Source organism: Entelurus aequoreus, linkage group LG05 (assembly GCF_033978785.1).
Source record: "Entelurus aequoreus isolate RoL-2023_Sb linkage group LG05, RoL_Eaeq_v1.1, whole genome shotgun sequence".
Classification (NCBI taxonomy): domain Eukaryota; kingdom Metazoa; phylum Chordata; class Actinopteri; order Syngnathiformes; family Syngnathidae; genus Entelurus; species Entelurus aequoreus.
The window spans coordinates 69171468-69195832 of NC_084735.1; the positions used below are offsets into that span (position 1 = coordinate 69171468).

Sequence of the window (24365 nt, forward strand, 5' to 3'; positions counted from 1 at the left end):
ATGCTATGAAAGCCTAATTTTCCCTGACAAATAAATGACTAATCAATATAGTTAATACAATCTGATACATGTGTGTATAGAACTGTGGCAACTTGTTTGAATGGGTAATGTAATCCTGGTAATACGTTATTCCGCTGTCGTACTAAAACCGGAAATGGAGCACTTTCGCTTCCGCTGCCTTGACGACTACACTCAGCGCACGTAAAAAGCAGGGTTTTTTTGTGGCGAGGATTGACTTGACAGTTTCCACTGTTATATAATTTTCTTCAAGCTGGTCCTGAGCGTTGTGTCACTTCTTTATTGTTGCTTCTTCTGAAAGCCGTTCAGATCGGAATGGCTGAGCCGAGCGCCAGATATCAGCAGGTATTGTATATATTTGTCCACACCTATAATCATGGCCACCTGACGCTAAGTAGTACTTAACATTGGACGCGGTTACGACGGTGTCCACTAGTTTGTTTGTTCAACGCCAATTAACTTGCGTAGAAGCTAAATTGCCAACCTCATATGTGCTAGAACGACCCCAAATTATACGTTTGTCCCAAATATCACCAATTTCATGTATTTACACCGTTGTTGTAACGTCTGGACGTGGCAGCCAATGTTAGCATGCTAACTTCCTCGCTAGCTTCAGTGAACCTAACTAACTCCCACGAACATTGCGCCTCAGGTTGTGAAAGTATTTAGTGTTGGTATGTAAAATTTTCGTGGAATGGCAAGCTGGCTAACCTGTTTTTTTTTTAAAATAAATGTGTCGATAACCGCTCGTCAAGCTGTGGAGTAGCTAAACTAGCCTAGCATGTGCCTGTTTGCTAACGTACACTATGGCTGGCATAATGAAGCCACATTAGCTGAGGTTCTTTGCACACAACCCTAGTAATGGTCACTTTTGATTGTTTCAATCCAAGAGGTGTGAATTTCAGACGTCAAAAATCGTGTACGTGGTGTTAAAATGCACCCGATCGTATGGTTCACACATTATGTTCTAGTTGACCATTTCTGACCAATAAAGCTGGAAGTTAGTGCAACGTTCCTTGTTCGATTAGTCATGTCTGCGTTAATTATTATTTTTTAAATATTTTTTTTAATTTTTAAAACCTTTTATTTATAATATTCAAACATTTTCATACAAGCAAATAAATAATAATAAAACAAGTACAGAAACAGTACAAAACAGCACCAGGGGGTTGTAAACTCAACAAAGCAACTAAAGACTAGACACATAGACTTAGACTTAGACTTCCTATTTATTGTCATTCAAATTTGAACTTTACAGTACAGATAAAAACGAAATTTCGTGGCACTACCTCATGGCAGTGCAGGGTAAAAAAGCAATAAGCTGTTACAGAACCTGGAGGTTCTGCTACGGAGGCTGCGGAACCTCTTTCTAAATGGGACCCATTCACTCCTTGCTTGGCACTCCGCATCAAGGGTTGGAATTCGGGGTTAAATCACCAAAATGATAAAAGGATTCCCGAGCACGGCCACCACTGCTGCTCACTGCTTCCCTCACCTCCCAGGGGGTTTTGATTGATTGAGACTTTTATTAGTAGGTTGCACAGTGAAGTACATATTCCGGTGAACAAGGGAATGGGTCAAATGCAGATAATAATTTCACCACACCTAGTATGTGTGTGACAATCAGTGGTACTTAAACTTCACTTTAACTTAAAGAAGAATGCAAAATGTGTAAAGCCATGGGCTCACACAAGTTCCGTAAATAATCCAAATTTGGAGCACAGCATCATAGTTTTCACAGCGTTTTGATTGTTAGAGGTAGAAAGCGTTTTAAAGGAAAGTTCTAAATCTTTTTTTAAGGGCACAAAAACAGGTGGGGTATTGAGAAACTTACATTTATGAATATAAAACTTAGCCAATCGTATAATGAGGTTGCAAAGGTAAAATTCCTTTTAAATTTTTTTCTAATGCTGTGTAAAACCAAAAAGCACATCTTTAAAACAAAGCACACATTTGTCATGAATATTGTCCAGGATGAAACGACAGATGCCCTGCCATAGTGATTGAGTGCTTTCACAAGTCCAAAACAGGTGGTAAACAGTCTCTGGATGCATGTTGCATAAGGTGCAGGTAACATCAATGTCCTTCTTGTATCTAACCATCACAGTCTTTACAGGGTAATAACCATGAAATATTTTGAAATAAATCTCTTTGACTCTGTTCATAAGTAAATACCTGTTAGGAAGAGACCATGTTTTGACCCAGCAGATGTCATTCACGACATTATTCCAGAGCGCAATTACATAGGAGACTGACACACAATCATTTTAGAGTAAGCTGCGGATTTTTCTGTTATTTTTCTGATTAAAACAAAAGTTTCCCTACAGGAGTGTCAAGTGGATCATTCACAATTGTAACAGCAGAAAGAGGAAATGAGTAAGCCCTGCGCAACATAACAACACCTGATGGAATGGCAAATACAATGGCAAATTGTTTGGGAGTCACAGGGACCTTAAAATGATTGAGACATTCTTGGTAATTAAGCATTTAATTGTTTTTCTCAGCTTCCCCATGTGAATGATGCTGATGGGACTCCACAGGTAGCTGCTGACGCCCCACCTCCTTACAGCAGCATCACAGAGGACAATGCTGGTAAGCCTGCTAGAAATGTTGCTCCTTTCAAAGGCGTCCTATTATGATTTTTAATCTTCCCTTTTTTCTGAGCTATAAAGTGCGTATGTAAGCTGCGCCCACCACATTTTAAACAAAATTAATATTTTTACATATATGGGCCGCACCGGACGGTAAGCGGAAGATATATACCGGTACGAAATATTTTATAAATATTTATTTACATACCTTAATTGCTTCCCGACTGTGCCTGTCACATGGCAGTAAAACGGCTAATCAATCAAAACAGAAATAATCGTCATGGAGCCGCTATCTGCGGAAGCTAGCTCCCCAATCAGTGAAATCAAGGGTGTCAAACTCATTTTAGCTCAGGGGCCGCATGGAGGAAAATCTGTGCACACGCGGGCCCGACTATTAAAATCATGGCATTAAAACTAAAAAATAAAGACAACTTCAGATTGTTTTCTTTGTCTTACTTTGGCCAAAAATGGACTAAACACATTCTGAAACTATTACAATAAAACATAAGAAAAAAATATTGGCAGTGGTAAAGTTTAGATCCATGAAGGAAAGAAGAAAGTGAATGAATGTTTATAACTGATACATTTACATATGAATAAAAATGTATTTTCTTTTGTATTCTTTTTTAATGAATTAACATTTATGACAACCTTTTTCCAAACCACAATATAGAATGTGAGATATAACAGGATAATGCATACATTTATCATTTGTTTTCAAAACGGTTACAAAAAAGTTGGACCTCAAAACTTTACTGTGGGACCCCATTTTTTTGACTTGATGGGGTCCCTGGAACCCCATTTGGAAAATTCCTTGCGCCAACACTGATGGAGTATTGGTGTGTGCAAAACAGCAGCAGGCAGCTGTGGCCTGCGGGCTGGTTCTAATACTAATCAAATACCATCCCGGGGGCCACAGATAATTAATTTGGCCCACAGGCCTTGACTTTGATACCCCTGAGTTAAACAGACTCAATAACTCCTCTGTGATGTTTTGGTGAATTTACAAAACTGACAAAAGACCTCATGCATGAGACTGTTTAGTAAGTATGAATTATTTTAGATATATTGTAAAACTTACAAACATTGCTTGGAGTGATGAATAAAGAATAATTTCAAGCAGAAACGCTATGGACAGTTATACTTGCGGTTCAAGGCATGGAACAAATTACATTTTCAACCCGTAGTGAGTGGTCTCATCCAAAAGTTGGCACCATAGCGCAAACAATAACACTTCTTTTCAGTGTCTCTGTCAGTGTTGTATGAAAACAATTTTTTGAGTACAAAACATTATGGCCGTTAGCAATGAAAAATCCCTAAATTAGCCGCACCGCTTCATTAGCCGTAGGGTTTTAAAGCATGGAGGAGAAAGTAGTGGCTCATTGTCTGGAAAATATGGTACATTTAAAGGGAACTGCACTATTTTTGGAATTTTGCCTACCATTCTTAATCGTTCTATAAGACAAGCACACATGTTTTTCTTTTTTTATACACTCTAAATAATAAATCAAATGCCAGCTAACAATGGAGTCGCTCTATTTTGCCTATAAAGCGCTTTAAAACATGTCTAAACACATCCAATGTTTTATATACATGCTCTAAGTATTAATGTAGTAACAGGCACATTAATAGCATGTAATATCTACGTATTTTTTTCATATCAAGCATACAGCGGCGTAATATTTTCAGAAGCATCATAATGTTCACTTTTCCCTTCAACATGGAAAACTCATGGCAGACTTCATGAGAGATAAATATGTCTACTTTGAGACAAATGATTATCCAGAACCTTATATTTTTAGCCTGACGATAAGGAGGTTGACCTTACAAGTTTTAGAAGCTGTGTGCTAAACAGATGCAGCTTTAATGAAACACTAAACATCAAGTAGCTGTGTGGCTAAGTGCTAAACAAGATATAAAAACTATGAAATTAAAACAATTACTTAGTGTACAATGTCTGCTCTCACTGGATGTCGACTGAGGGGATGTTTATATCTTTCCGTTAGATTAAGAATTAATCATAGTCATAGCTAGGGCTGGATGATATGGACTAAAACTCACATTCCAATATATTTTGGCTGAATATCAATATACGATTCATATCCCAATATTTTTCCGGAGGGTGAATTTAGACAAAGTCAAACCCAAGTATGCATGTCAAGTTGTTTTATTTATTTATTTATTTATTTATTCTTCTCCCTGAGCTGCCACCTTACCGTGTTGGAGAAGTTTGCGTGTCCCAGTGATCGTAGGTGCTATGTTGTCCGGGGCTTCTATTCCCCTGGTAGGGTCTCCCATGACAAACAGGTCCTAGGTGAGGGAATACAAAAAAATCGAGGATCAAAGTTTCCCTCGCCCGTACACTGGTCACCGGGGCCCCCTTCTGGAGCCATGCCTGGAGGTGGGGCTCGATGGCGAGTATGTGGGGACCTGGCCTGCCCCCGCGGGCCCAGCCCGAAGAGGCAACGTGGGTCCCCCCCTCCAATGGGCTCACTACCCATAGGAGAGGGCATAGAAGGTGGGTGCTCTGACAGCCGAGCGGCAGTGCAGGGCCCTTGGCGGTCCGATCCTCGGTTGCAAAAGCTAGCTATTGGGATGCAGAACATCACATCGATGGGGGGCAAGGAGCCTGAGCTGGTGCACGAAGTAGAGAAATTACGTCTGGATCTAGTTGATCTGACTTCCACGCACAGCAAGGGCTCTGGAACCAGTCCTCTCGATAAGAGCTGGACTCTTCCACTCCGGCGTTGCCAGCACAGAGAGGCAACGAGCAAGGGGGGCAATAATTGTTGCTCCACGGCTCAGACCCTGCACGTTGAAGTTTACCCCAGTAGATGAAAGGGTAGCTTCCCTCCGCCTCCGGTTGGGTTGCACCGGTCCTGACCATTGGTTGTGCTTACGCACTAAACAGCAGTTCGGAGTACCCACCATTTTTGGAGTTCCTACAGAGAGAACTGGAGAGTGCTCCCTCAGGTGATTCCCTTGTTCTACTGGTGGACTTCAATGCTCACATTGGCAACTTCAGTGAGACCTGGAAAGGTGTGATTGGTAGAAATGGCCGCCCTTATCTGAACCAGAGTGGTGTTTTGTTATTGGACTTTTGTGCTCGTCACAGATTGTCCATAACAAACACCATGTTCAAACATATGGGTATTCATATGAGCACTTGGCAGGCAGTCCGATGATAGTTTGGAGAAGCCATGGAGATCAACTTCCGGACGGCTTCGAAGCAATTCTGGAACAACATCCGCCGCCTCAGTAGGAGGAAGCAGTGCACTGTCAACACCGTGTATAGTGGGGGGGCAGGGTGCTGCTAACGTCGACTGGAGATGTTGTGGATCGGTGGAAGAAGTACTTGGAAATACCTCCTTAATACCACCTATACGTCTTCCCATGAGCAAGCAGTGCCTTGGGACTCTGCAGTGGGCTGGGGCTGAGGTTGCTGAGGTAGTGAAGAAGCTCCTCGGTGGCAGGGCACCGGGGGTGGAAGAGTTCCTTAAGATGTGGGGCTATCGTGGTTGACAAGACTCTGCAGCATTGCTTGGATATCGGGGGCGGTGCCTCTGGATTGGCAGACTGAAGTGGTGGTTGCTCTATTTAAAAAGGGGAACGAGAGGGTGTGTTCCAACTATCGTGGGATCACACTCAGCCTTCCCGGTAAGGTATATTCAGGTGTACTGGAGAGAAGGCTACATCGGATAGTCGAACCTCGGATTCAGGAGGAGCAGTGTGGTTTTCGTCCTGGTCGTGGAACTGTGTACCAACTCTATACTCTCGGCAGGATCCTTGAGGGGGCATGGGAGTTTGCCCAACCAGTCTACATGTGTTTTGTGGACTTGGAGAAGGCATTCGACTGTGTCCCTCGGGAAGTCCTTTGGAGAGTGCTCAGAGAGTACGGGGTCTCGGACTGCCTGATTGTGGCGGTCCGCTTCCTGTATGATCGGTGTCAGAGCTTGGTCCGCATTGCCGGCAGTAAGTCGGACCAGTTTCCAGTGAGGGTTGGAATCAGTCAGGTCTTTTTACAACTTTTATGGACTGAATTTCTAGACCCAGTCAGGGTGCTGAAGGGATCCGGTTTCGTGGCTGCAGGATTATGTCTCTGCTTTTTGCGGATGATGTGGTACTGCTGGCTTCATCTTACCAGGATCTTCAGCTCTCGCTGGATCGGTTCACAGCTGAGTTTGAAGCGACTGAGATAGAAATCAACACTTCCAAGTCCATGGTTCTCGCCTGGAAAAAGGTGGAGTGCCCTCTCCTAGTTGGAGAGGAGATTCTGCCCCAAGTAGAGAAGTTCAAGTACCTCGGGGTCTTGTTCACAAGTGAGGGAAGAGTGGATGGTGAGATCGATAGGCGGATCGGTGCAGCGTCTGTAGTGATGCGGACACTATCGGTCCGTCGTGGTGAAGAAGAAGCTAAGCCGAAAGACAAAGCTCTTAATTTAACAGTCGCTGTACATCCCTATCCTCACCTATGGTCATGAGCTTTGGGTTATGACCGAAAGGACAAGATCCCGGGTTCAAACGGCCGAAATGGGTTTCCTCCGTCGGGGGAGGGGGCTCTTCCTTATAGATAGGGTGAGAAGCTCTGTCATTCGGGAGGAGCGCAGAGTAAAGCCGCTGCTCCTCCACATCGAGAGAAGCCAGATAAGATGGTTCGGGAATCTGGTCAGAACGCCTCCCTGGGGAGGTGTTTAGGGCACGTCCGACCGGTAAGAGAAAACGGAGAAGAAGCAGGACACGGTGGAGAGACTGTCTCCCAGCTGGCCTGGGAACGCTTCGGGATCCCCCGGGAAGAGCTGGGCAAAGTAGCTGGGGAGAGGGAAAACTGGGCTTCACTCTTTAGGCTGCTGCCCCCGCGACACGACTTGGAAGCGGAAGAAGATGGATGGATGGATGGAAGTTTAATTTTTTATCTGGAAATTTTAAGGTTGCATAAAAAAAATTTCAAAATGAAATAAGAATTGTAATGTATAATCTTCAGTCTTCTTTAAAAATAGGCTTAAGCTATGCTCAAATCATCAGTTAATAACAAAAACACAAAATAACTAAATATAAAATAAAGTTCCTGGTTTAAAAGGACATTTTAAACATCAGCAACAACTTGAAAATAATTTACCTTTTAAACGGGAATTAACTTTTTTTGGAATTTTGCCCATCATTTACAATAATTATGAAAGGCATGACGACAGAGGTATTTATTTTTGGAGTGTATTCTAAATATTAAATAAATTTGATGATTTCTACTAACTGCAGACTTTGAGAGGCGACAAAATAATAAATAATCACTTACTGTACAATGTCTGCTGTCATAACGATGCAGGCTGATAGAATCTTATTATAGTCACGTTTGACTCCTAATCCTCACGAAGAAAAGAGGGGTGGAACCAAGTGTCTTTTCATGTCGTTCTCTCCATTTCCTTGTCTAAATTGACTGTCAAAGTGTACAAACTTGTCGGAATACGTCCTCGTTCTTCTACTATCCAGGTGAGAGGCAAGCTTTATGATCCACAATAAGCTTTCACAAGCAAAAGAAGCGAGGAAGCAGCTTACCACTCGATGATGATCACTAGCGTGTGTTGGCACACACGCTAGTAAACACGGCGCCGCTATAGTTTGTCTGCGTTAGCGCTTATAATAACAATATTACTAATATTTGGTCAATATTCAAGTCACGAAATGTAAATGGAATATTGTTGGTGCTTTTTGGATGTTTTTTATTGGGCTTTATTGGGTCCGGCTGTAAGCGGACTACAATGCATTAAGAACAAAATACATCCGTCGTCATGTCATAATGATTGTGAACGATAGTCAAAAATCCCCCAAAAGAGTGCAGTTCCCCATTTAAAAATAGTGGGTTTTTTTAGCTCAACATTTTTAGAAGACCCTAGTTACCTCAAAAGCAGGATGCTGTGTGTCAGATGACAAATATTGCACTGCAGCTAAACGCGCTTTCAGATTGGGTATACATTTGTGGTGGCAGTCCTCCTTGTGCTAAGTAGTTGTGCCTGAGAAGCTCATCAATAGTTAATTATTTGTGGCAGCTTTCATATGGTTGCAACTGGAAACATATCTATTCATTCAAAGTTTGTATTTTGGCAGAATTTTTTTTCCCCCATCGTTTTCAAGTGCATCCATCTCACTCCCGTTGTTCATTTGATAGAATCACGTAAAGTGCAACACGCCACACTGCCGTTATGAACGTGTGTTGCCCCGAGTGATGCCGTGTTCTCGAGGCTTAAGTCAAATGGATCTGATCGCTGGCAATACTGCTGATTATTTTTACATTAAGGCTTTTTCAAACATTTCTTATTCACTTTAGAGTAACAGTGAAAATTAGATTACATTAAATTAGATTTTGTCAACTATTCAAAATTATCATTGTCAATTGCTTACTATTTTGTCTATACAGACAATTGTAAGCCTTTGACTACATATAAATACTACCTGCAGTAGGACATGGGCAATACATGTGTTTTAAGTTGCAATAAAAAGTCATTCCAAAATATTAAATTACCGGTAGATTGCTGATATCTGCAGAAACCCTGTGAAAATGAATTACCAATATTTTTTAAAATGTTCCCATATTTTTTGTCTATATTTCAGCCTACTTTGACTTCAAAGAAGACGGGAGTTTCCCCAAGCCTCCGTCCTACAACGTGGCGACCACGCTACCTTCCTACGACGAGGCGGAGAGGAGCAAAACTGAGACAACCGTTCCCTTGGTAACTGGAAGAGTGAGTCTCTCACTGTCCTTTTAGAGTTCCTGTTCTGCTTCAACACAGGAAGTGTTAAGAACGCACTCAGCTTATGTTGAAACCGAACCAAACTCAAAAGTGCGAGTACATTTAGTAGAAGTACTCATGTGTGGCCTCTAGTGGCGAGTGTTGGGATTGCGGGGGTGGCAGGGCGTCGTTTTCATCGCTTGGTGTTGTGTTTCTCTGTTGCCTGGCGCTCGGCCGCCACAGCCTCAGCACAGGGAACGTCTGGAGACTTTTGACGATGTAATTCGCAGTTCGCTGGAGGTAACTTGGAAGAATGTGTGTATGAGATGAGTATTTTGGCTCTAGCTTTGGTGTGTGTGCCTCCATATCTCATATTGATACAAACTGTATGTATATGTGTGTGCTTTCTATCTAGAGACAGATATGCTTTGCTAGTTGTCAGGCTTATAGACATTGTGATGACCATTACACGTTTGCTGTGTTGTTGTTTTTTTTGTGAGCGTGTGTGTTTGTGTGTGTTTTATTGTACTTTTATGCAAGTTAGAATTACAGTTTTATAGGCTCATGTGTGTATGTTTAATTAGTTTTTTCCCCACTTCTTTTATGGCAGGATGAAGACTTTGTGGCCAGGGATGATTTTGAAGATGCAGATCAACTGAGGATAGGGAACGATGGCATCTTCATGCTCACCTTCTTCAGTAAGTCCAGAATGATAAATAAATGTTAAATGGGTTATACTTGTATAGCGCTTTTCTACCTTCAAGGTACTCAAAGCGCTTTGACAGTATTTCCACATTCATCCATTCACACACACATTCACACACTGATGGCGGGAGCTGCCATGCAAGGCGCTAACCAGCAGCCATCAGGAGCAAGGGTGAAGTGTCTTGCCCAAGGACACAACGGATGTGACTAGGATGGTAGAAGGTGGGGATTGAACCCCAGTAACCAGCAACCCTCCGATTGCTGGCACGGCCACTCTACCAACTTCGCCACGCCGTCCCTGTAATAAGCAAACATCTCATCCTTTCATCCAGACCAATTTTAAAAGAGTTGATGCCTTTTGGCAACACTGTTAGTTCACTAAAATGTTATTATAACCAGTGTTGGGTTAGTTACTGAAAACCAGTAACTAGTTACAGTTACTAGTTACTTTATTTCAAAAGTAACTCAGTTACTTACACCAAAAAGTAATGCGTTACTGTGAAAAGTAACTATTTAGTTCTTTTTTTCTTCCTTTTTTTTAAGGCTCCCATTAATGCCCTTTTAGCCTTCATTTCAGTACTGTTATTGCACTGGAGAATAATACCATCTGTTGATCAACTTTACATGCATTTGCATCACTGAACTCAGAAAGCAATGTGGTCTACATACAACACACAAAGACAAATATATGTTTCAAAGGGCCAATCTATTTCAGGCCAGAACAAATTGACAAAACTATTTTAAATAGCTGCAACATAATGGCACTTTAACTTTAACTTTAACTTTAGTAGATAGGATCTTTGATCCAAGACACAACTTACATTTAAATAAAATGTTCTTTTCTTTGTGCTCGACAAAAGAAAATTATTGAGAATGTCTCCATGTTAAAAAAACTCGACTTCTGGCTTCACCATTATGTCTTGTTAGTTGTTATGAGAGTAGCGTATGTGTGTGTGTGTGTGGCCCTTTAAGATATGACAGCATGTGAGGTGAGTGACGTCAGTGAGTGAGTGGGCGAGAGAAGTGAGGGAGCGGCGACAGTGAGTGCGTGCAGGTGCTCTAGCTTGGTGGATGGCTGCGTGCAATAAAGTCACAAAGTTGCAACAAACCGCCGGCCTCGTCATTCGCCCTCAGCTGTAAAGACCCACTTCCGGGTAAAGTGAAGGTTGTTAGCCCCGAAGTACATAGGCCCTGGAGGAACGTCTCCCCTGCGCCCCTCAACTACGGTCTGGAAGTCCCCCCCGGCCCCACCCACAGAAAGCACGCCTCTTCTTTTTCACCGCAGCGCTGCAATAAAACACACTCAGATCTTCTGTTTCAAGCCGATACTACATAAAAAATAACGTAAAATAACGCAGTAACGCATCATGTAGTAACGGTAACTGAGTTACTGAATATAAAAAATAACGCGTTAGATTACTAGTTACCGCCGAAACTAACGGCGTTACAGTAACGCGTTACTTTGTAACGCGTTAGTCCCAACACTGATTATAACACATACAAAATGTCTAAAATAATGCTAATGGTTTAGTTTTTTATTATATAATAAGTAGAGGAGTAAAGCCGACAAAACAATGTTTATTAATTAGGGATGTTTTGATCAACATTTTTTACCTTAGATCCCCATCTGATTTTTTTGACATAAGATCCGATCCGATTTTGATTCCCAATCTGATAATTTGACAATAGATCATAGAACTGAAAATGTTTCATAGTGAGTAACAAAAGTAAACTACTTTGTATAAAACATATCTTATTACATTTAGAACTTGCTGATATTGTTGTACAGTAGGGGGATTCATATGGCCCCATTCGTTGCTGTTTATCTGATACTGGACACATGAAATGTGATGAATTGGGGGTGTGCACTATCCACTTTAGCCGCCAGGTGGCGGTAGGGTGTTAAATGTCTTACAATATGTTTTGTGGCAATTCCAACTTTGACCACAGCGTCAATTGCTATGTAGTGGCGCTTTTCATCCTTTTCAGCTGCATAGCACAATGATTAACCCTCCACCTTCCTCTCACACGAGATCCACCCAGGAATGGGGCCATATGAATCTGTTCCACACTGTAAATCGATGGTTCATTAAATTTGTGGTACTGAATGGATGGATGGAATGCTATATACAATTTTTTTAAACAAACGAAGGAGGCTGTCACAATACCAAAACAAACAAAAGCAAAACCCGCTTATGGCTCTCATTTAAATAATTTGGCTTTTGCTCTCAAAGCCTTCCTGTATCCAGAGACATACAGTGGAACCTCGAGTTACGAACTTAATTGATTCTTGAACATGGTTCGTAAACCAAAAAGTTTGTATAGTGAAGCAGAGTTCCGCATAAGAATCAATCTAAACATGAATAATTAGTTTTTGCCTGAACAAAAGTAGTGTTTTGTGAACTTGGAAAAGGCATTCGTCCGTAAAAAACTGCACACTAAGAAGACGTGTGTGTGTGTGTGTGCATGTGCGCATATATTAGGGGTGTCAAAAAATCGACTTGAATCCCGATTCTTATTCGTAGCGATTTTTAATCCATTAAAAACAAATAAAAAATTGAGGCTCCAGCACCCCCCGCGACCCCAAAAAAAGGGAAAAGCGGTAGTAAATGGATGGATGGATAAAAAAAAATATTATGAATAAATAAATACATAACTTTTAAATCGGTCCTGTCCAGTTACTCAGGCAAATCATATTCAAATGGCAGTGCAGTGTATAGGAAGTGATGCCATTAAAATGGCATCCCCGATGGGTGGCTTCAAGCGTCATGCTAAATGACTGAATAAATGAAGCGTTGGCATACTAACACATAGTTAGCTCACAGAGGCATATTTAGCACAATGTAAAGGTTTGTAAACATCACAAATAGAGGCTTTCGTAAATCAAAGATCCACTGTAAACAACAAAAATGACCTGAAAATATTGTGTAATAATAAAAACAAGAACAATAAAAATAAATAATCTTAAAACCAGCTTCTCTCCTCTTCTCTCTTGTCCACCTTCTTGTTGCTTTTTTTGGTAGTTATTTCTCTTTAACCACACTCTACTGTCCCCGCCCCTAAGATGCACGCACAGGCCACATCACCTGCAGCGCAAGCTACATTACCAATAGTTGGACCATTCTCCGTTCTATTGGAGCAGTCTTGCGCTTATTGTACTCATTGAATCAAATCATCGAAGCAAAATTAAAAAAAATCTATGCTTTTTAAAAATTTAAGCCCCAACTTGGACACAGCTGTGGTAAAGATTGGTTGGCTCATCAGCGGTCAGTTACAAAAGGGAAATATCTGCTCCGATCCCATGATCGTGACCGGGACATCTCTAGCAGTGTTAAATTTTACAACAGTTTTTAATTTAGTTTAAGTCATAGTTTTTTGACAAAAATGTGTTATATTTTAGTCATCTGAATTAGTCTACTAGTTTTAGTAGACTAAATTCCTCAAGATTTTTGTCGACTCAAATATAAAGGATAACTCATCTTTGAAGTTGTTTTGATACCATTTTTATTAAGGTTATTTAAATTACAGTACAATGTAATAAATCAACTCTGCATAACTTGGCATATGCAGATACATTTCAATAAATCTGAATAAGGTGTATCACATTATTTCTAAATCAATTCTGATTAAGAGACTAATTAAAGCCTCTTTTTATTTTTTTTTATTTCCGAATGTGCATTCAAGAGAGTGTATTATGAAAATTGTCGAGCAGATAATCTGCCATTTTATTAAGCAAAGGAGCTGGGTAGAGCTTGGTGCATGGCGGGATAACAACGTATTTACTAGCTCTGAGCAGCGTGTAAAACGAAAATATGCGCAGTGCATACACTTGTATCAAAATAATAGTGCTTTTTTAACAGGAAATAATGAAAATAAAAAAAATATTTGACACTCAAACCTTAGTATTAAGAGTGTAATGGGAACTGCTATAATTCAGTGTTATATTTACATACACATAGTTGTATGCATGAATTGTTGGCGATTGAAGTGTATAATTTAGAGAAATCGTATTTTTAATATTATGTTCCATAACATTGTAGCTATTTTCTGTTCCATCAGTAAAATGTAATGTGTACATTTTATAATGTAGGTCTACCATTTATTTAGACAATCACAACCATTTATTTAGACAATCACAACTACAAAAAATATCACTGATCTATAGTTAAAAAAAAAAAAACCCACCTTAACGCCAGTGTACAGTGCATGAAAATATGTGTGCATGGTTATGGTCATATGAAGAAAATATATTTTTTCCATCCATCCATTTTCTACCGCTTGTCCTTTTTGGGATCGCGGGGGGTGCTGGAGCCTATCTCAGCTGCATTCGGGCGGAAGGCGGGGTACACCCTGGACAAGGATTATATATTGTGTATAACTCCACTGATCGTGCACAATAATTGGCATCTTGGCCACTGTTCCATGTAAAAACAGCAACCAGTGTTATAAACTAACACATATATGTATCACTTTGCTGTCTTTCTTTGTGTGTGAGCTTGAATATCACTTTGCTGTCTTTCTTTGTGTGTGAGCTTGAAAAATGACCAATATGCTCTTTTGGGTTGTCAAGTTGTGCAATTAATAGCTGAACAATGTGGCGAGGACATCATTAAAGTGCACTGTTAAGGTATCTTACTTATTGTATTGGTGGGTAAAATCGCGGCTTCATGGTGCACTACAAAAGTAGTACACACAAAGTAAGTATTTTTCGGACATGTGGACATGACGTAAGAGACCTTGCCCCTGCTCTACTGTCTTTAATAGTAACAGTAATTCAGTACAGTGTGAGCCATTTCCAAATATTAGCTTTGTTGTCTACAGTGGCAAAGATGAAGTGCGTACATTCTCTTTCTTCCCAGTATAGAAGACATATTGTATTGCGTCTTGTTTTCCGGGTGAAAAATCAAAACGTTGTCTATTTTAAAGACTCTAGTTCTGTTTGGATACCCTTTGTGCTTTTCCACCTGCCTCTCTTTCACATGCAACTGTGATAGGCTATTTTCTCCCACCCACCTACAGACAAAAAAAAAATATGATTGGATTTTGTCTTTGTCAAACCTTTCGCTAACTAAATTGTCAATTTCGTCATTGTTTTAGTCAACGTGCTTTTGTTTTCATTCGTTATCGTCCTAATTTCGTCAAGGGAAAATAGGTCGTTGACGATAACAAAGACGACAATTTTTAGTCAACAAAATTAACACTGATATCTAGTCATACATATATAAAAAGTACAATGACCAGGCAGTTGCAGATAAACTTTTATCCGTAAATGTGTACCTCGATTTCCCCAAAAATGTTATTTTAATTTGATATATTTTGTTTTAAAAATGACAGATTTATTCTCTTAAAATTCTTAGTTCATTCATGTAATTACAATGATCGTCTTGTATAGTGTAAACCTATTTTCCTCTACCCTCCTCGCTATATCTACTACACTCTGAAAAATGACGACATTTTCTCTTAAAATCCAAAACCTCATTCTCAAGTTGTATAACTTTTTACTCAGAAAATTAAGTTTTTATTCTTTTGAAATTCCAACATTACTCTCAAGATGTTATGCCTTAATAACATTTCAAATGTGCGACTTTCTCTCTTCAAATGAAAATGTTACTCTTAATAATTTGCTGTTATTTATTTTTGTTGCTTTATTCTCTCATAACTACTATTTTTATCAGAAATATAACTTTGATTTATGTAATTTTCCAAATGCGTTCTATTGAAATGACCACTTTTATTTTGATATTTCAACATAAAATCTGACTTTTCTTCGTCTATCTTACTATTTTCTTTCCATCTTCAGTCCTTCTCCAGATGATGTTACTTTTTTACATGTCTAATGTATTCGTGCTTATTGTGTTTTTTTGTTCAGTGGCATTCCTGTTCAACTGGATCGGTTTCTTCCTGTCCTTCTGTTTGACCACTTCAGCGGCCGGCCGCTATGGGGCCATATCTGGCTTTGGTCTCTCCCTTATCAAATGGGTCCTCATTGTCCGGGTACGTACACACACATGCTTTAAATGTGGTTTCATATATGTTGCTTCTGTAGTGGTTGGTTTCTTTGTTACATCTTGCACACATCTTTTTGAATGCTCCTCCATATTTGTTCTAACCCTCCATTCCACCTTCTGTGTTTGTAGTTCTCCACATACTTTCCTGGTTACTTTGATGGTCAGTACTGGCTGTGGTGGGTGTTCCTAGTGTTGGGTAAGTAGCTATATTGTATTGTATTTTAAAACTGAACACTATTCATTAGTTATATAAGTCCCTGAAACATTTCTGGGTTGAGTGTAGTATCACATTTTAAAACATATATTACATTTTTTTTTTCATAAATATGTTAAACATAAACTTTTTTTAAAAAAACAACAAAATGATGAAAAAACGTTTTTAAAGCTAAACGTCCAACCATCCATGTTCTACCGCTGGGAAACTACTGTTGTGCTATGATAAATACACAATGCAATACACAATATAATGCAATACACAAGTCTGTTAATTAAACCTAGACCCCACTGGTATAGAGCATTCTAATTAATTTAATATTTTGAACAAAACACAAAGTATGAAAAATGTTGGAAAAATGTAAGAAATAATCATAATAAAAGTATTTTTTATTTTTTATTTTGAATACTTATGTTTAAAATGTTTGTGTTAATGGTTCCTCACATCAATTGCAGCTCAAAGACAATCCATACACCAATTAATAAGGACTGTTTGCAACATTTACTCATATGCCTAGAGGGTGCCAACTTCCCAATGTATTTTACACAGTATATCCAGCTCTCTCACGGCTTCTCGTACGTAATGACGTAATTACGAATACATGCAACACATGCACGCGCAGGAGCTTTAAGTGTTGTTGGCTAATAATAGCAATTTGGATAGCTAGCGTTAGCTGTCATTGAATGTATATTCTATCATAACAACAACATGACTGCAAATTGTTTGTTGCTTCTCTTGAACTGCTTTTGTATGTGTGCACACGCTCCCTGCGCGAATACGGTAAAAAAGTTTATTATAAGACTTAGACAAACTTTATTGATCCACAAGGGAAGTTGAAAAATATAGACAATTGTCCAACAAATGTGTTCTGTTGTACCACTAATGGTAACATAAGCTAGCTGGTGGTGTTCTTGTTAGATTTTATGCTTTGAAAAATGTAACTGTGAGCAAGTTGCAAACAGCATTTTAAGTAGCGCTGTCAATCAGTTTAATCACTTTAGAATTTTGGTTAATCGTGAATAATCGCAGTGAATTACTTGTTTGCATAATTCCAATTAACTTTAAAAAAAACCCAATATTTTAAAATCACAATGTCATGAAAAATATATTTTAAAACCGTTTTTACTTGAATGCATGTTATTTATTTGCTCAAAAATGTAAGTTAAAAGTAAAACAGCGCTTGAGATCAATACAAATTACATGTTTAATCTGCAGTTAAACATGATTAATATGATACTTTAAAAAAAATATATTACATGCCATTAATAGCTTTAACAGCCCTACTTTTTAAGATATTAAAAAAAAAAATCCTCTTCTGTTTTATTTTCAGGCTTCTTGCTTTTCCTCAGAGGTTTCATCAACTACACCAGAATTCGCAAGCTGGCGGACACCTTTAGCACGATGCCCCGTACCCGAGTCCTTTTCATCTACTGACCTTAGACACACACGTGCACACACAACCCCTCAAAAAATATAAAAATCATTCCTCCACTTGACACGATGAGGATGCTTAATCTTTGTCCTCTTTTTTTGTTGTAAAATCTATAAAACAATCCTTGTTAGTGTTGACTTGTAAAAGTGCTTATTGCTGATTTATGAAGTGAAGTTTTCTGCCTTATTTACTGTGGCATGCACTGCTCCATGCCACCAGAGGGCAGTGTTGTTTGTAAAATGTCTGGCCAGATCATTTGTATTGGCTCACATGATAAAAAAAAAATGATACATAGCTTTTAACCTCTTTTAATTAGCATGGTTTTGGTTGATCAGGTTGTATAATGAGCTGGTGTTGCTGCAAGTGTTTTGTTGCTTTTTATTGTACTGTACACAACTAAAGGAGCAGCACTGCATTAGGGAGGTTAAACCTATAAAAACTCATTAAATCAAGAGAATGTATGTCTTGTTAGCAATCAATGACATTATTGAAATGATGCTGTTTGACCACAAGTTTGCTTTGGTAATTAAAGTGGGGTAAAGTGTTTTTGTGTGTGTGTGTGTGTTAATTCTAAGAGTGTGTTTTGCCTCTTAGTGTGGTTTTTGTGATGTCACTGCAGAAGGAGGCGGGTGATGGTAAAGAAGAAAAGTTTGATGATAACCATAGAACCAGAAATTAAACGTACTGCCTTCCTGTTTTCTCGCCGTGATGCGACTTGCCAGGCGTCTTCATCAGATGAGTAGTTTTATTTTACTTCCGTTTAGCTGAATTATATATGGGCTATTTCGTTACGCTAGCTGAATGTTGAAATTGTACCCTTTGTTATTGGCCTACAGCAGTAGTTCTATTTCCTCTCATACAAGGGGACATTATTTTCAAACAAATCTGTTTGTAAAACTACTTATTGACTAGCACTTAGCTTATTCTGTCAAAGGATATTCCACCGTATTTACAGTAAACACAATTTAGTTATATTTCCTGGTTAGCCTGTTGAATGTGAGCAGTGCTGCCACCTAGCTGCAGAGTTGCATATCGTTCAAGCATGAATAAAGCCAATACTGGAAGTCTCATGGCTTTCACAGCTCCACTGGCCAATGAGGAAGATATCATTGAGCCTCAAATGTTTGCCTTGCAGCAAGTCACTGCACAATTGTGTGACATTACAAGGACCTATTTACTTGTTCTAAGTTATTAAATGAAATACATTTTCAACTTATTTATTCTTGGGATTCATATTTTTAATTCAATAGTTGTAAATGTTTTGGTTGGTTAATGAAATATCTTACATTGTTTCAAAGAAGAAATTGTATTTCATTTAGAAAAAAATAACATATATGTATTCAGTGGCCTAGTGGTTAGAGTGTCCGCCCTGAGATCGGTAGGTTGTGAGTTCAAACCCCGGTCGAGTCATACCAAAGACTATAAAAATGGGACCCATTACCTCCCTGCTTGGCACTCAGCATCAAGGGTTGGAATTGGGGGTTAAATCACCAAAAATTATTCCGGCGGGGCACAGCTGCTGCCCACTGCTCCCCTCACCTCCCAGGGGGTGATCAAGGGGATGTGTCAAATGCACAGGACAAATTTCACAACACCTAGTGTGTGGGTGTGTGACAATCATTGGTACTTTAACTTTAACAGAACATAACATTTAGAGTAAAACATGAATTTTAGGATCAACATATATATTTAAAATATGGATATGAGCGTGCAGGCCTGTCTGGATATGACAATAGTTTAAACCTTTTTTTTATTTTTATTTTTACAACATAATCATAAAACAACACTTTAAGAAAATGTATACATAGTTTTTTAGATGTTTTATACAGTATGTAAATCATTGTCCTGTATAATAAATTGTATTATATAAATGTAATAACTTCACAGTATGTACATATGTGAAAATGTACACCATACATCAATTTTCATTACTTGTGTACATATAAATTAGTTTTAATATATTTTTAGATGAGTGTGCATGTCTATCTGCATACAACGAAAGGTTATATTTTATACAATGCTCTAATTACGTATATTATAGTTGAACTGTCTTAAAAGGTGTCTTATTTTGCGAAAACTACCCCACATGTCTCCTTAATTCCAATTAGTCCTAAAAAAAAAATCCAGGAATATTGTCTGATTATTTCCAAAACATGTTTTACAAATGTATTCAGAATTTTCCACACCTGTGCAACCTCAGAAAACAAAAGGGAATCCAATGATGACATTTAATATGCAATAATGCTGCCAATATAGCGTAGGGTTCTTTCCAAAAATGAGGATGTTGGATGCATTTCAATGATATGTGCTTCCTGTGTGTGGCGATGGGGGAGGGGCCTTTGCATTGAGGTGTGAGTCATCCTGACCCCTCCCCTCCCTTGTACGTCATGTGTTTTAGGTGTGTGTGTGTGTGTGTGTGTGTGTGTATAAAGTGGTGATGAGTCATGCACAGTGCGGCCTGTTAGCATGGCTCACACACAGCAGGTGCGCCGCCATGCACCTTCCTCCTCTTCCTCTTCTTCTTCTTCTTGTCGTCTGACTCACGACTTACTCCCCCACCATCATCAATGACATCACTAACACCCACCCCGCCACCACTCTCATCCAACACTTTATTGTGGTGATTCATACTGTACCCCCCCCCCCCCCATGAGTGAACTCGTCGCCCGTTCATTCACAAAAAAAAAACAAGCAGAAGGCTTTAATGCGCTTCCGCCATCAACATGCTACATTTTAAGTCTTATGAACCTTTTGACCTCTATTGAGAATCTTTGTGACACTTCATTAGGGACACCTATACAGTCTTTTCAAATATAATCTGCCTTTTCAAAATATGGTAACGTTTATTAATGTCCGTATATTGTCTCTTTATTACAAGAGAGGCGCTAATGAGGTACCTGCTTTTGTGTCTGTTAGCATATACTTCACGTATTTGAATTTTTAAAACTCACTGGTATATATTAAAAAATGTTTAGTGTAACGGAATTACAAATGTAAAATAAATTAATTGAAAAATGTGCAATTTAAAAATGTTTTTCATTATTGGGGTCATTGGTTGATATAATAATGAATAGAATAGAGCAGGCTTGTCCAACATAATTACAGGATATGAAAGGCCACTTTGATACATTTTCTACACTTCAGACGCTAAAAGCTAATATTGTATATGTAAATATCTCAGTCATAACATATTTATTATACTGAGAGCCAATAAAAAATTAGCTGTGAGCTGATAATGGCCTCGTGCAGCACTTTGGACACCCGTATAGTATAAAAAAGGCTTTAAAAAACAATGTTTTAAGGAACACCTGGTAATGAAATGCAATTAAATATTTTTTGATTAGGTCAAATGAAAGTCTTTCATTTTATATGTAAGCTATTAAATATTAAATACAAATAAGTACAACAAAAACACAAGTAAATGATTTGGTAAAATAAGAAAAATAGTAATATAAAAACAAGTAAATAATAATTAGGTAAAATAAGAAAATGGTAAGTAAAATAAAAACAAGTAATTAAATCAAGTAATACAAAATAAAAACTAATAATTAGTAATATAAAAGTAAGTAAATAATTATGTAAAATAAATTTATAAAAATATTAAGTAAAATGAAAACTAGATTAATAAAGTAAAAAAAAGTAAATAAAATAAAAACAAGTAAATTATCAGGTGAAATAATAAAATGGTAAGTAAAATAAAAAACAAGTAATTGAATCAAGTAATAAAAAATAATTAGTAAAATGGAAACACGAGTGAGTAAATAATTAGGCAAATAAAGTTATAAAAATATTAAGTAAAATAAAAACTAGTTGAATAAAGTAAAAAAAAAGAGAAAAATAGTAATATAAAAACAAGTAAATACTTGGGTAAAATAGTAAGTAAAATAAAATAAAACAAGTCATTAAATCAAGTAATAAAATCAAATAAATAATTAGTATAATAGAAACACAAAAAGGTAAATTACTAGGTGAAATAAAATTATAAAAATATTAAGTAAAATAGAAACTAGTTGAATAAAGTAAAAAAAAAAAATACTAAGTAAAATAAAAACACGTAAATAATTAGGTAAAATAAAAAAAAGGTCCGTAAAATCAAAGAAATCAATAGATGTAAAATTAAATAATAAAATTAAATAATTAAGTAAAATTACAAAAGCACAAGTACAAGAAAAAATATTAAAATAGTGTTGTAATATTAGAAAATGTTTTTATCAGGTCATATTGTTAAATTAATGCCTTTGTGACTGAATCATAATATTTTGATCGTGCAGGTGTACCTAATGAAGTGTCTGCTGGGTGTGTTACGCAACACTGCAAAGCGGGCTGAACACTATAATATTGCGCCGCACACGCAATATTATTAACATTGTTATGTTGTCACATCTCAGCTAGCCTGTCAAATCTGCTGGCGTTTAGTTAGTCCTTTTCATGCAGGAGACTGAGCATGCTGTCACCATGGCAACAATAAAAGTGATGCAGCTCACAAAGACCGTCATTGCTTTAGAGTGAAGATTTTTATGTTATTTCAATATATTTGATAACAGCTCTTGGCGTTTTTTTTTTTGTGAATGGAGGCTGGGTGAATGAAGTAATGAATGAGCGGCGGTGGCTACGTCACATGACGCTTCTGCAGTGCATCAAGGGACCTGTCTGTGACTCATACCAGCAGGGAGGGAGGGGGAGCATGATGGAGGAGACACAGAGAAAGGAGGAGGCGGAGTCTCATGTTTATTTAGCTTTTTTTGGTCCTACCTTCTCATACCCGCTGGTGTAATACAGGTGACCTATTGTCGTCATTACAGCTTCCTGCATTGCTGCTTTTATTGTGGAGGGGCAGAGGAAAAGCCAAATATAAACATCTTCCCAGTCTGCGTTTGGATCTTTCAAGATGTTCCAAATGTGTTAAACAATAACATCTTACCAAGAAGACTGGATAAAAAAAAAAAAAAAAGAGGCAGGAAGAACAAAAGTTTCCACTGCTGGCTTTCATCTTGTCTTTATGAGAAGAAGCTCTGCCAACACGAGCTTTATTATGAAAAGCAGAATGGAGGATTTGATGCATCGGAATGTGCCGTAAAAATACAACTATGCATGTAAACCAGTATGGCTGGTTCTATGGTTATCATCACAACGTGTCTCTGACATCAATGACAAAAAAAAAAAATAGCCGAAGTCTCACAAGATTTGCTGACATCACGCATGATGTCTTACTTCTTTTACATTGTAAGAACTTCAACCAAACCAAATGTACCACTTTAACACTTACATGACAATTAAAAGGTAAACCAGGCCACATTGGGAGGAAATATGCACCACAAACATTAGCATTACATACTTCTTGTTACATTTTTATGGCCGGTAAGAACCAAAGTTGAACAAAACTTAAGGACCAGAACAAACCAATACTTCTCAAATTTGGGTGAAAAAGAGATTTAAGTAAATCCCCAGTTAACCAACCAAAACTTTAATAAAAAATGATCTGTGGTGTACTTATCTTTACACCTTAACTGTTAAAAAACAAAAAAAACAACAACAATATCTTATTGAAAGTCTACCTTTAAAGTGTGAGCAGTTAACTTCTTTTTACAATTGAATGAGTGTTAAGAACCAAAGCAAACTATTTTTACACTATTTTATGACAACTAAAAACAAAACTAAAGTTGCAACAAATGTCAATATTTAACTTTTTTTTTTACACTTGTATAAAACAAACACAATCAAAACTTGAAAGAGAGCTTTACTCAAAATTTGTGTGTACTTCTTTTTACACTTTAACTGTTAAAAAAAACCAAACAACTAAAATCTGGGGAAAATATTGCTCAAAACGTCAGTAGTCGTTGGGATAGACTCTGCAGCATCGCGTGGACATCGGGGGCGGTACCTCTGGATTGGCAGACCGGGGTGGTGGTTCCTCTCTTTAAGAAGGGGAACCGGAGGGTGTGTTCTAACTATCGTGGGATCACACTCCTCAGCCTTCCCGGTAAGGTCTATTCGGGTGTACTGGAGAGGAGGCTACGCCGGATAGTCGAACCTCGGATTCAGGAGGAACAGTGTGGTTTTCGTTCTGGTCGTGGAACTGTGGACCAGCTCTATACTCTCGGCAGGGTCCTTGAGGGTGCATGGGAGTTTGCCCAACCAGTCTACATGTGGTTTGTGGACTTGGAGAAGGCATTCGACCGTGTCCCTCGGGAGGTCCTGTGGGGAGTGCTCAGAGAGTATGGGGTATCAGACTGTCTGATTGTGGCTGTCCGCTCCCTGTACGATCAGTGTCAGAACTTGGTCCGCATTTCCGGCAGTAAGTCGGACACGTTTCCAGTGAGGGTTGGACTCCGCCAAGGCTGCCCTTTGTCACCGATTCTGTTCATAACTTTTATGGACAGAGTTTCTAGGCGCAGTCAAGGCGTTGAGGGGATCCGGTTTGGTGGCTGCAGGATTAGGTCTCTGCTTTTTGCAGATGATGTGGTCCTGATGGCTTCATCTGGCCAGGATCTTCAGCTCTCACTGGATCGGTTCGCAGCTGAGTGTGAAGCGACTGGGATGAGAATCGGCACCTCCAAGTCCGAGTCCATGGTTCTTGCCCGGAAAAGGGTGGAGTGCCATCTCCGGGTTGGGGAGGAGACCCTGCCCCAAGTGGAGGAGTTCAAGTACCTCGGAGTCTTGTTCACGAGTGAGGGAA

General features: G+C 38.6%; 1 protein-coding gene across 4 annotated transcripts; it reads left to right on the plus strand.

Moving 5' to 3' along the window:
* Positions 1-152: 152 nt before the first annotated feature.
* On the plus strand, positions 153-18235 carry LOC133650952 (NEDD4 family-interacting protein 1-like). Of its 4 annotated transcripts, none has more exons than XM_062048753.1 (8): positions 153-363; positions 2523-2610; positions 9212-9342; positions 9574-9630; positions 9941-10028; positions 15905-16029; positions 16173-16239; positions 17588-18235. In XM_062048753.1, the coding sequence occupies exons 1-8, from the start codon at positions 334-336 to the stop codon at positions 17689-17691; spliced, it is 690 nt and encodes a 229-aa protein (XP_061904737.1). In that variant the 5' UTR covers positions 153-333; the 3' UTR covers positions 17692-18235. The 4 variants fall into 4 exon arrangements, with proteins under 4 accessions (XP_061904737.1, XP_061904738.1, XP_061904741.1 ...); XM_062048754.1 differs by having other exon boundaries at positions 9212-9330; XM_062048757.1 differs by lacking the exon at positions 9574-9630 and having other exon boundaries at positions 154-363; positions 9212-9330.
* Positions 18236-24365: the final 6130 nt, after the last annotated feature.

Bases quoted from the DNA above. Each gene is read 5' to 3' on its own strand.
- LOC133650952 (XM_062048753.1), top strand. From the start codon at position 334: ATGGCTGAGCCGAGCGCCAGATATCAGCAG. The intron at 10,029-15,904 runs GTAAGTCCAGAA...TTTTTTGTTCAG, and splicing joins CTTCATGCTCACCTTCTTCA to TGGCATTCCTGTTCAACTGG. The intron at 16,030-16,172 runs GTACGTACACAC...CTGTGTTTGTAG, and splicing joins AATGGGTCCTCATTGTCCGG to TTCTCCACATACTTTCCTGG.